Source organism: Papaver somniferum, chromosome 3 (genome assembly GCF_003573695.1).
Source record: "Papaver somniferum cultivar HN1 chromosome 3, ASM357369v1, whole genome shotgun sequence".
In the NCBI taxonomy this organism is placed as follows: domain Eukaryota; kingdom Viridiplantae; phylum Streptophyta; class Magnoliopsida; order Ranunculales; family Papaveraceae; genus Papaver; species Papaver somniferum.
In genome coordinates this window covers 225,343,689-225,357,135 of record NC_039360.1, presented here as the reverse complement: position 1 = coordinate 225,357,135, position 13,447 = coordinate 225,343,689, and the positions used below count along the sequence as shown (strand labels likewise).

General features: G+C 35.6%; 1 protein-coding gene across 1 annotated transcript; it reads right to left on the bottom strand.

The window, feature by feature from the left end:
- Positions 1-4,244: 4,244 nt before the first annotated feature.
- On the bottom strand, positions 4,245-7,964 carry LOC113358806 (sodium transporter HKT1-like). Its single transcript, XM_026602495.1, has 3 exons — positions 6,684-7,964; positions 5,823-6,059; positions 4,245-4,609 (listed from the first exon to the last, which is right to left on the bottom strand). Exons 1-3 carry the CDS (start codon positions 7,901-7,903, stop codon positions 4,381-4,383), a joined length of 1,686 nt encoding a protein of 561 aa, XP_026458280.1. The 5' UTR covers positions 7,904-7,964; the 3' UTR covers positions 4,245-4,380.
- Between the last annotated feature and the right edge of the window lie 5,483 nt (positions 7,965-13,447).

Genomic DNA, 13,447 nt, shown 5'->3' with positions numbered 1-13,447 from the left:
ATTTTTTTATCTGATGGCTGTGATTGGTTGCGCTGAACCAAATAGTGATGGGTGTTGTTTGATACAACGACTAGCATGATAGATTAGAACTCCCATAGAACTTAGGAGGTTTCCCTATTTGACATGGACTGCTAATCTAGATTAGCACACCATAGGACTAAGCCTAAGCAACCACATGGCCACTACTTATTTCCAAAGTACCAATTTTATGTCACATCCAGTTTTTATCACAAATTTGTAGTGGACCAAAGTTTAGGCGATTGTAGAGTTGGACAAGCCTTATCGCATGACAAGCTTGCCTGACACTAGCTCTGACTACCAATTTCACTCGGCCAAGTCCAGGCATAGCTAAAATGGACTTTAGACGACGATTTTGGCCCAGTCGACTATTCCATCTTTCCTTGTAGTGCAAGCATGCTACCTTCCAAGAAGTTTGGTGAGAAACTTTCACTAGCCCCCACCTCTTCAAGGTTGTTATTTTGAAGCACCAGAATACTCTTTTCACATAGAGATTCCACAGGGACATTATCAGAATTCTTGGTAAGAAACTCTTCAAAGACTTCAACAAACCAAGGACCAACCAAATCCATCAAATCCGCTTGGAGAACAAATGCTAAAAATTATCCCTCTCCTCCCATTCTAAATCTTGAAAGCCTTCAGTAATCTCCAGCTTTGAAGCAGATAAACATCTGCTAGTTAGAAGATAAAATCTAGAAGAGGAACATTTCTTATACTTTTCATCGCTAGAACGTGTTGTGCATTTTGGTGCTAATGAAAGGGTTTGACTAAGTCAAATCCCGGGAAAAAGTCACCAGAAACTCTCGTAGTTTAAGAAAAGTCAGATTGCGAGGCCTCTGTTTCGGATGCATATATCACAAAACCTCACGAACAATTCACAGAAATCACTGGACCAAAACTATGTTGCAGGGACACGTATGCGGGACACATTTACATCTGTTTGTCTAGATGGAATCATTCAATCTCTATCCATGTGTCAATTAGATCGATTTACCTATTTTACACAATTCTTCTCTAGTCATGCCATCTCCTCTGCACTTTTTATATGGCTACAATTAATGATTCCAATAAGTTTTTAGGGATCAGCAACATTGTTGGAATATATGGTACATATGTTAGCCACCGAGGTGATTGAGGTGGCAAGTGTATTCAGTGGACTTGTGAAGAAGATATGTACAAGAACAAGTCATGTACAAGATTATGTAATCTAGCTAGTAAATCTTGTATTCTAGCTAGATAAGTTTAGTTTACCTAGTCAACATAGTTTGTTACTCTAGGTTTACTGTTTATTCAATAATCATATAAATAGGATTTATCATCAAAAGATAAACTATTCCAATACATATGGAGATCAATCTAATTTAACCTAGGGGGTTGTGTCAGTGGACGTAGGCGTTAATGCCGAACCATTTTAATTATCTTGTCTTCTTTAATTATGTTTGATTGATTTTTCTTAATCGATGATCTGTCTCGATACCCATAATTTATTATGGTATCAGAGCGAGGAGATCCGCTCAGATTGCTTCCGCTTTCTAAAAAAGAAAATTGTTGTCATTTTCATCTATTTTATTTGGATTAATCTTCAATATTAGTCTATATTTTTATGGATGATTTATATTTATTGTTTCCAACAGAGTTATCATCAAATAACTCTTCTTAATCATCGATTCTATCATCATTATGAGTTTCGATTTTCATTATGACTATGGGTATCAATAGTAATTTAGTGTTGTTCTTCCATTATTCACATTTTTTTACATCTAAATTAGTCAATGTCTTTTCTTTTCTCAAGCCATCAACAGTAAAGCATGGATAGTATTCCCGACTTTGCATATAAGTTTCGTGGATTCTATTATTATCTTCATCAAGTTCCTTTTGATGTTGTTGTCTTATTCACATTACTGTATGTATGCTTTCAAGTCTATGTTGTACGCATAGATTAGCTTTCGAGTCTTTGCAGTACACATAGATATAGCTTTTTGGTTCATCTTTGCCACGAAGATTTCATTCAATTCCGAAAATATCTCCATTTTGGTTCTCTACATAATCTATTAAGATTCATTTTAATCACGTCCAAGAATGATTCTGTTTACAATTTACCTATAACACCACATCTTTGGTTCATGGCAAATTGTCTCTCTTCTTTTCTCTTTTTGTATGTGTCTCAAGTTAAATGATACATGATCACAAGAGATCATTTTTATTTTCTCTGAACGCTTTTTAAATGGGTAATAATCTACCTAGCTGGCGTTCAAGGTTATGCCATGATTAAGAATTTCATGTGCTAGTGTACTCGTCCTTTGATGGCGATCTAATTTTCTTTAGGGTTTCTTGGTTCAATGTTGTTTCCATCCTTCGATAATTAAACCATTAATCCCTAAACTATATTTTCAGGAGCTTTTCATTATCCTCACATTATTTTTTGCGGATATCCCTTCTGCGATTATGGTTTGTTTTTGTGTTCAAGATTTATCTCAGGATCTCTTTTTGTTAAATCTTTATATTGTTTGTATAATTTTCTGTGCGAGCTTGATTCGTTCTCTAAACATCAAGTACAGCAACCTTGGTGGTTAAATTTTCACCACCTTGGCGTCTGAACTTTCAAGCAAAAGCCTACATCGGAGGCACTTCTAGACTTTCTCTACCACTTTGCCGAAGATGCTTGCTATTTTGATGTCATTTCTGACCATCTCTTCAATCGTCAAACTTGAGTTTGGCCGGTACTTTGTGTACTCTTCCCATATCCATGGGCTAATCAATTCTCTAACCTCTAGTTGATCATTTTATGTTCCTTTTATGCTTCATCTGGCTTATCAACACATTTGCTTATCATATTTTTTGCATCGACTTGATTGATAGTCATTTGCGCAGCTTAAGTTGCTGAAGTCGCTGAATTTTATATTTTTATTTTCGGCAATATCCTCTATATCCGAAAACTCTCTAAATAGTTAGATGTCCATCCCTGACTTTGTTTCAGTGAATCTGTTCGTGGACGATTTCCAAGTAAAAGATAGTGTTTTGCTTCTTTAGTCAACTGATTTTATCTTGGTTACTGGTCATAAGATAATTTACTTTCCTGCTCTCATCCCATATATTAGTGGTTTATATTCAGGGAGTATCAAAATTTGGGTTTACCCATCTTAATCAATTAATCATTCTCCTAGTCTAAGACGATGTTTACATTTCCGTCTGCAAGTTCCATTTCTTTTGCACTTTGTGCAATTGTCATTGATCTTTTCAGTTTTTTCCCTGAAATCAGTCCACTAGGCAATCAAACCAGTTTCAAATGCAAGCCTATATGCCACTTGAGTTGTGAAGATCCATTGATGTCGACGTTGCTGTATTACAGTTCTGTTCAAGTGCCGATATGATTAATGATCAAGTGACCGTGGTATCATGTTACAATATTTTGTTTGAAGTTTATATTACAAATTTACAATATTCTTTTTAAGAGATTGATTATTCAAGTTGTATACTTCAAAGACTTCCGTGTTCAACTTGAGGGGGTGGGGGTGGAATATATGGTACATATGTTAGCCACCGAGGTGATTGAGGTGGTCAGTTAAGTGCATTCAGTGGACGTGTGAAGAAGATATGTACAAGATTATGTAATCTAGCCAGTAAATCATGTATTCTAGCTAGATAAATTTAGTTTACCTAGTCAACATAGTCCGTTACTCTAGGTTTACTTTTTATTCAATAATCCTATAAAATAGGATTTATCATCAAAATATAAACTATCTTAGTACATTTAGAGATCAATCTAATTCACCTTACGGGGTTGTGTCAGTGGACGTAGGTGTTAGTGTCGAACAACTTTAATTCTCTTGTCTTCTTTAATTATGTTTGATTGATTTTGCTTAATTGATGATCCGTCTCGATACCCATAATTTATTAAACATTCCACAACATGGTTAAGCGGACATATCAAGTTTCAAAAAAGTTGGTTATAGAGACACGTTACATGTATTACACGATATGACTTTCAATTCAAATCGGATAATTTATGGTGTGTCCGGAAGTGTAGTATCTGCAAAATGTCCATTCGTGACATTGTTAGAGTAGAAGTGTTCAACCACTACACCGTGGTCACTTCCTTGGTAGTGCAAAGAAAAAGAAAAAAGAAAAAAACATGTTATTAGTATTCCTTTTTTGTTCCTGGTGCTATCCAGCTTAGCCTTTATTTGGAGGGGAAAGATTATATAAAAACAGACATGCCATAAATCTTTATTTTAACTTTCTTAATTAGAAAATAAATCTGGGGTGTGAACATCGGCATAATCTTATTGGAATATAAGGGATCGGCATAATCTTATTGGAATATAAGACTTTTTTTTTGTGTGCAACAAAAGATTGATCATGCTATGAGACAATGGAAGACCCTTTTTCCAAACAGTTTGATTTCCAAGCTCTTCCTCCTTTCAAGTTAAACTTCTTAAGTCGTCCAAAAACCATGACCATTACGAGCATTATTTTTCCTCCGTTGCTCCATCTTCCCACAAATCCATACATCATATCTTTGCATTGGTTGTTTGGATTTAGCTGCCGTTTACAACTATAACCCGTCGTGAACCCTACATTTCCATATGCACTGCAGAAGCAATTTTCAGATGGAAAAAAAAAAGAAGAAGTCAAATATGGAAAAAACAATCAATATTTCTACCCATGGCTCTCGACCAATATAAAATGGTCGGCCGCTAATTCAATGTAAGTTGTGGTTTGAAAAGTGGCGTTCCCGTTAACTATTCAATTGTCTTATGCGATTTCAATGATCAAATAATTATGAATCTACTAATTGGCCATTTCTAGATCAAGGAACCGCTTCAATGTATGTGATGTTAGTCCTATCATTTTTACATCTACTTGAGGTCATTTTTCAAAGATGAAGACACTAAGCTGTTGGGCGGACAACATATTTAACACATTGTAGAAAAGCGTCATTGACTTTCCATATCATGACAAAGATAGTGGATTCTTAAAAGTGAAAAACCTAGAACCTAGGAATTGTTACAATCCTAAAAATAAAAAACAAAATCTATGGTGATCTTCCCACTAAGCACTCAGTTTTAACTGTTTTGTGTGGAGAGAAATTTTATGGATCACAACTCACATAGGTTTGAACTTGTAATTCATTTCCTTAGTGAAAAATGTACAGTCCGGGTGATGAGACAACTTATGGATCACTACTTGGCATGCACTCAGTGATAAGGTTTTATCCAATTTACACGCACAATAAGCTTTCGTAGGCCTTTTCACTTGTATTATAAACTAAAATCACTATCACATCATGTCTTTCCTTCTTCATTGTGGATTATTAGAAAAGTAAAATTGCCATAAAGTTATCAAGTGTTGATTTCCGCATCATCAACTTAAGTACTGTTAGCAGTTAGCACTCTACTTTCCACCGAATATTGAAAGCAAAGCCAGAGTGGTAAAAATATCACAAAATTGGTGAATTAATCCAATAACGACAATTCCTAAATGAAAAAGACATGTAAAATTTGATATTGTTTAAATGGACGAGAATGTAAAAATAATCAGGATGTAAACAATTTCATCCTACTCATTTTCAAATACTTTTTCTTATTTTTAATTTATATCACGATCCATCCTCTTATGTTTAATTTATATCGCGATGCATCCAGTTTCATCCTCATTTTTTTTAAGATTTAAGTCAGGATGAATCCAGTTTCATTCTTGCTATTTTTTGATGTCCATTTCACCCATACTAATTTTAACTCCATTAGAATCATGTTTTAAAAATATTTTGGCAAATGACTCATGTTCCGAAAAAAAAAATATACCTGATAACTTCTATAGTGATGTTGAAGACACTGTAGTTGAGAGGATCATCCTTAAGCTTCTTTCTCTCTATTATGCAAATAATGGTTATGAAAATAACCAAATACGGTAATTGTGAAAATAGCAAGTTATCGATTGTTCTTCGTGGTTTTTGTTTCATTTTCCGATCAAAACTACCCGTCATTGATTGTTGTTCATCAGTGATGAGTGGTAGAAATGAAGTATATGGTGGAAGGTACCTGTAAGATTGTAAAAAAAAAAAAAAGAGAAAAGAATATAATATTTTAGAGCCGAGCATAGAATCTTAGACTTGTATTCAATTTTAGAATCAATGCAGGTATTCAACCCTAATAAGTATACATTTGGCTAGAGTTTTTACCATGGACCATTAAAAAGCATCAGATCCTCTATCTTTAAAGATTTGGATATCTAAAGTATAAAGATTTTTGGTCCCAACTTGAAACACCAAACTTGTATGTCTTATGGTGAACATTAAGCTATAAAAATGAACAAGTTTAATGTGTTCCACTGCTTTCATCCAAGTTTTCCGCAAGCTATATCCAGTGTAAGATAGCTGGGAATCCAAGTTTAAGCGTCAGTTCTATTGGCACAAGATTTGCTCAAATAATGTGTTCCACTGCTTTCATTATTTGCACATTTTAAGAAACTCCAGAGGTAGTTATTTTGTTACTACACTCTTTGAATTTGCCAATGGGACAAAATTAGAAAGTGAAAATGTCATTTCTTGTGGACGGACGGAGTACTCGTTAGAAACACGTAATAAAAACAAAATTTGGGTGGAGGGATTCATTTTTAAAACACGTAACAAAAATGAAAGACAGATGGGATTGAGAGATACTAACATCATAACGACGAATACCACCAAAATGGCCGGTGAGATGATGGAAAGATCGATAATATTCTCTCCCGCATGTCTTGAATTAACAGTTTGAAACAGTGCACCAACAAATTTTTGGTAGGAATTCATTCCATGTAATCCTTCCGAATTCCATTCCAATGAACAGAACAGTATAAACTGTACTAGTATGAATACAAGCACAGTAGCAAGAAAATACAAGGAATTAATAGTAGAGATCAGTATTTCCTTCGCAGGATATCGAATAATCTCATCTTTTGAAGTAACCTTCAACATGTAATGTAGTTCTTCTTTAGTACTAAACCTTCCCAAAACCCATAAAACAAACCTCAAACATACCGGGAACAAAGTGTTACCGAAGAGAACTTGAGGAATTATAAGTAATATGAGACCGGAATTCTTCCGAAAAACAACCATGTTTTCATTAGTTGGAATATAACCACAGTTCACAAACGATGAAACGATCGAAAACACGGAGAAAGTTAGAGGATCAATACCCTTACTTTTTAGAACCTCACTTGCACTTGGGACAAATTTCATGTACATATATACTAGTATAGAACCACCACCTAGAAACGCGCTGAGGTACCCTAGAAGCACATTACCTAAGTACTTGACAGAATTATACTTCAAATCCTCATGATCACTAGTACTGCTACTATAATGAGTTATGGAGCGGATTACGTTTTCGTTAACGGTAACATATGATCCATTACTTTCTAATTCGCCCAACTCAAGCTGTGGATCATCATGAACAACACTATTAGTATTCCTCTCCTTTTTATTTCTCTCGGTCATCAATTTAGATTTTTCTACTTGAAGTTCAAGAAAACAAGTAAAAACTTCACCTCCTAAGAACATTAAAATGGTCAAAACAACAAGTTGATTGTTAGAAAAATCCTCCATTTCGACAGTCGACATACTCGAAACCGTCGTAGCAGATACCGATGTAAAGAACATATCAAGATACTCCGGAGGACTACTTGATGCTCTTGGTTTTAGAAAACTCAAAGTTAAACAACCCATGATCGAAAGACACATAAAATAACAAAACTGAAACCAAAGTGATTTAAAGTTGAAGATTAAGCAACGGTAAATACAAGGGATGAGACGATGAAAAGATTTTCCTAGACAAACTACTTTGATACAAGAACAACTACAATAAGAACCTAACTTACTACTCAAACAATGTAAATTGCTCTTCATGATTTCACGTTGATATCTCTGATTATGATCAGTTTTATTCTCTCCTATGGTTTTTCTTATGTTCTTCCGAATGTGTTCGAGTTTGTTTGGTAGTTCATGAATTTATAGTGGAGTCCCTTGCTAGTTGATACTATTCCTCACAGATGTGGAAAGGTGCTAATTCCATTTTGATACAACAATTTCTATTCGTGTATCACTCGTTGAGAAAACAAAGTACCTACTTAGGCAAGTCAAATACAAAAAAATACACACGAGTTTATTTTAAAGAGTAGTTGTACACATACAACACCAAAAACAACTCTAAAACAATGTACCCACCGGAGGGCGATGATGAGCCTGATGGAAACAGTGGGTCCCTTAATCGATAGCATGGAACCCAACAAGCCAAAAAAAAAAATGTGAGTAGTTGTTTTAGAGTTGTTGTTTTTATTGTCCATAAAGAATTTTTGTATTTTAAATCAATTAGAACTCCTGTGCACAGTGGAAAGGTTAAAAAAAAGTGGTTCTTTATACACCGAGCAAACGAACTACTTAAAAACTATCCTCTTAAATGGAAGGGCTCCACCTACTTGGGATTAGAAGGGGACATTTCTTGGCCCCACCATTTGAAAGTTTGTGCGAGGGCATTTTTTATGTAGTCTAACTACACAGTTCATAGAGAATTTTTGTAAAAAAAGAAAAACATACGAGTAAAAGGAGAAAAAACAATTACTATTGCCTAATTCCAGTGACTAGAACATTATGTTAGAGCATACTCAGTCAAACTCGCAAGCGTTGCTATCTCAAGCTTGTTTGTTAAGTTTAGTTGACCAAAACTATATACTTGATTTCTAGTCTACTTATAGCTATGTCTCGGACTAGGATAGAATGTGTAGTTAATCTTTAGACTTCACGACGTTAACCAATTGAAGACGAAGATCTACTGAAGAGCTTGGAGGAACTTCATCAACAAAAGGTATGTAGAGACTAAAACTTATCTATCACTCAGAAGTTTATTCTATTCTATCTTCTAATGAGACTAAGTCGTATAGCAATATAGACTTTTATATTATACACATTTGATATTTCGAGATGAGTTTTCTCACTTATCTATTTCTCGAAATATGTGTTGGAAGCTTTTGCTTTAGTTATGTTCATCTCCTTCTTGACGAGTTTAGTTGGAAACAATTTATTGTTGGAAACTAAATATTAAGTCAAAAGATGATCATGTGAAAATTACCTTGAACATCTTTGTTAGAGCATAGCTCTGTTGAACTCACCAAGCGTTGGTATCTTAAGTTTGGTTTTCATATTTAGTGTGTCAAAATTCATCTAAACTCGCTTGATTATATAATAGAGTCAACTCCCTAGCCATGGACGGTCCCACACCTCATGACTCTTTATTATTTTATTATTATTTCCCTCATCCCATGAAAATTCCTTGAATTCATGAAATTTCCCTCAAGTCATGAAAATAATGTAAAATTAGGGAAACTCGTGGGACCGGGCCCTAGCAAGCCGGTCATGCCCTAGACGGTCCCACACGCCTCTTATTTTATTATTATTATTATTTATGTTTCCCTCATCTCATGGAAACTCCCTGATTTCAACAAATTCCTTGGTTTCAACAAACCTCTTGATTTTATGATATTTCCCTAAAATCATGAAAAATATAATAAAATTGGGAAAAGTGCCTTGGGACGGGCTCTTTAGCCGAGCGGCCATACCTTGGCCATAGTCGGTCCCACACTTCATGAATCCCTATTTTATTATTATTATTTCCATAATCTCATGGAAATTCCTTAACTTCATGAAATTCCTCAGTTTCATGATATTTCCCTCACATCAGGGAAAATACATAAAATTGGGAAAGGTGTTGCGGGACCGATCTTGCTAGATGGTCGGTCATGCCCTAGCCATGGCTGGTCCCACACCTTGCAAATCCCCTATTTTATTAATTATTTTTCATCATCTCATGAAGATTCCCCAGTTTCAGCAAAACCCTGAATCCTTCATATTTTCTCAAAATGTTGATCAAACGTGCATCGGAAAATATCGAAACTCTCAGGATTGAGACACGGACATTATGGTGATGCGGGCATGTCTCCTTGACCGACCAAGGTAGCCGGTCCCACATGTCTTAATAATTTTGACCTAATTTGCTCAATTGCTCATATTGGGTCCAAACTCTTCTCAAACAACTGGGAGTTTGCTCAGACGACCATCAGCTGGTCCCACAACCACCAAGGGACGGTCTCATACCCTCTTGGTCGGTCCCTCATCTCTCCATAATTAGGTTTTATTACCTAACGCTCACACTAGCATTATTTTAAAAAAAAAAGTGATTAAACCAGCATTTAATCATCTTCTCGCCAACTAGTCTTTAGGAGACTTTGGTATTTTTGCTCATTTGAGCATCTGGGCATTACATGGTCGACTCATCATCCCATGTAGATGGGACCTCCTTCACTCCGTGGATTGGTTTTCAATAAATCATCAATTGATCAAAATTAGGGTTTCGAATCCAGAGCTCTGCAAAAACGTAGTTCTGAGTATATTCAAATACTAATAATTTTACGTTGATCCCATGATCAACACTTTCATTATTATTATACTCGTCCTAGTATTCAGTATCTTAAATTAATATTTTGTTTGGTCCTGCCACCAACAATTCATCAGACGAGCAACAGTCGCTCAGATGAGCAATATTTGCTCGGACTAGTGATATTTGCTCAGACAAAGGAATATTGGTTCAACTATTAATATTCAACGATTCAGCAACACAGTTTGCTCAGGTTATCAAAATTTATTCGGCGATGATACCTGTGTCTCAACAGACATGTTCAATTCATGAGTCTCAGAACATTTGCAAATCACGTTCGACTCAGCAATACAAGGACTCATCGTCCCATGAAGTCAGCAACTGACTCCACAACCACGAGATGTCAATCGTGTCACATGGGGGTATTAAATAGGGTTTTGATCTGGAGGTCTACGGCACTTGTGTTCATGCACACGATGAGAATGTGAGCAAGTCGTGCAATCAGTTGGATGAGTTAGCAAAGAATTGGATGGAAAATCAACCAAGTCTCCCCATGATGAGCAACTGGTTTTGACACGATTCCCACTTCCCCACTCTTTGACTCCATCAACTTTCACACTTCATGGGATCAAGGTGTTTACAATTCAGCAATATAAAAAGGCCTCTGAATCCTGATTGAAACAGACAAGAATTTCTCGACAAGTTCACACAGACAATCTTTCGTCTACACGAACTCATCGTCTGAGCAATCACTCTCAACTGAGTAAAATTTAATCATTCAGAACTTTCTTACGCAGAATACACAACACACATACAATCTCGATCACCATTGATCTCAAAAATTTCTCAGCTTCCCTCCTACAGATCAACCCATCCTCTCTTGTGACTGAATTGACTCTGTAATGGCTATTGTCTTGGTTTAGGCCGGAGTCCTACAGATTGATCTCTCGAACTTAAAGCACTCCCTTCTTGCAGTGCATATGTATGAGGTTGAGCATTTGCTCGGTTCAAGGAGTCTCCTCCGCACGGTCATCTCCTCAATTCCGTAAAAACTAGCAAATAATTTTTCCCCATCTACACATTGTCATATTTTTATGATCATGGTATTAGGGAATTAGACTACGAAGTATAATGCTTATCTTTTGAACTTCGTAGATATGACATCAACATAATCTTGTATATACTGTTATGATTATGTGAATGGTTTATGGTGAAGATTTCATCCTAGGAAACAATGTTTTACATTTTTTTAAAGGAAGTACATTCATGAACTTGTTTTATGAATCGAAGGGGAAATCATTAGGCTTATTGGTATGGCTATGATTGGAAATCTTTGGGTTACCAATATGTGTGAGATGGTAGAATCGATCATAATTTTGTTATGTATCTTGGTATAACTAATCACAGTGCCTGACTTATGATCTGGTATGACCAGTTTTTATTAATTGGTGTAACCGATACTAAGTAATCACCATGAGATGGTATGATCGATATTTGTAATTGGTGTGACCAATACTAGTAATTGGTGTGACCGATCATAAAGTGTTGTGTAATCGATCCTTGTAATTGGTGTAACCGATCCTGGTAACTGGGGTGACGGATCACAAGCAATACCATGAGTGTATGGTAATCGGTCCTGGTAATTGATGTAATCGGTCCTGGTAACTTGTGTGACTGATTACAAGTATTTCCATATTAAGGTATAACTGATCCTAGTGATTGGTAAAATTGATTGAACCCATGTATGTGATTTGATATTTGATCAGTCACGTAGTAATCTTAGAATACAGGTCAACCAATTGTAAACTTGTTTGGAAGTGTGGTATAACCAATTCCAAGAATGTAAATCCATGTAACTATGAATAAGGATTTATATTGAAAAGATGTCAACATACTTTGAACATCAGTAACTGTTATCATTTATTGTTCAAAGATATTCCTTAGTACTCAAAGAGATCCTGTGCCGAAATAAATTGAGAATCTTTTCATTAAGATTTTGGCTTTATATGCTTTAATTACCAACAATTAAATTAGTGTGCATTTACTAATTGGAGATTTTTGATTGAGAGATTTCGGAACTTTTGGAAAAGCATTTATTGGAATTAGGAAAACCGAATTTTGCTATTCATTGTATATCCTGAGAACATTTTCGGTTTTGGAAATTTCTTGGTGTCCAAACATCCTTGGTCTATAAGTACCTAAGTTTTCATTTCTAACAAACTATCCTAAGAGTCAGGAAAACTTCATCTTTTTGTTGTTTCTGGTGGAGCCGTCTAATCGGAGAGGAAAATATCCTAATTAAGCGAAATCTCTTACGACCGCTCGCTTAAAGATTTATGTGGGATCAAGAAGCTCTACAAATCCCGTTGATGGGAAACTAGATAATTGCAGTGTTATTAGTTTTCGATTGATTTGATTGACTAACGATTGTTCAAACTTTGATTCCACCTAGTTTGTTTATTCTTGAGAATCTTCTCTTCTGATATAAGATTCACTCAAACTAGATCGAAGTATCGACCGGATCTTTAGAACTGTTTGTATATCTAAATATATCTTGTGATAATCCATTTTTAACAGACTCTGTTCTGTGTGTGATTGATCGCAAGAGATTCAAGTGGTGTTGTGCAGGTGTTTATTGAAGATTAAAAAAGATTTGAAGACGAGGAAGATTGTTATCTTATCTTGGGGTGTGCACAAACCTTGATCGGCTGGGATCCAACTAGAATCGGTTTATCTTTGATAGATTTGATTGACTAGTTGCGTAGATCGAATTAGTCCTTTGGTGGCATTCAGTGTCCGAATATGATTAATTGTAAACCCGGCAAAGGAGTTTATTTGATTAAACGGAAGAGCCTTTGTCAAACTCATATCACTTAGATTGAAAAGAGTTGTTACCAAACAGATTTGTTGTTCCTTTACTGTTTGGAATACAGTCCAAAGAAATTGTTCTAGTGCGTGCACTCATTGAAGTCGGAAGCGCATGGATACTGAGGAAACTAAGTGAACTATGGGTAGTTGCTTGG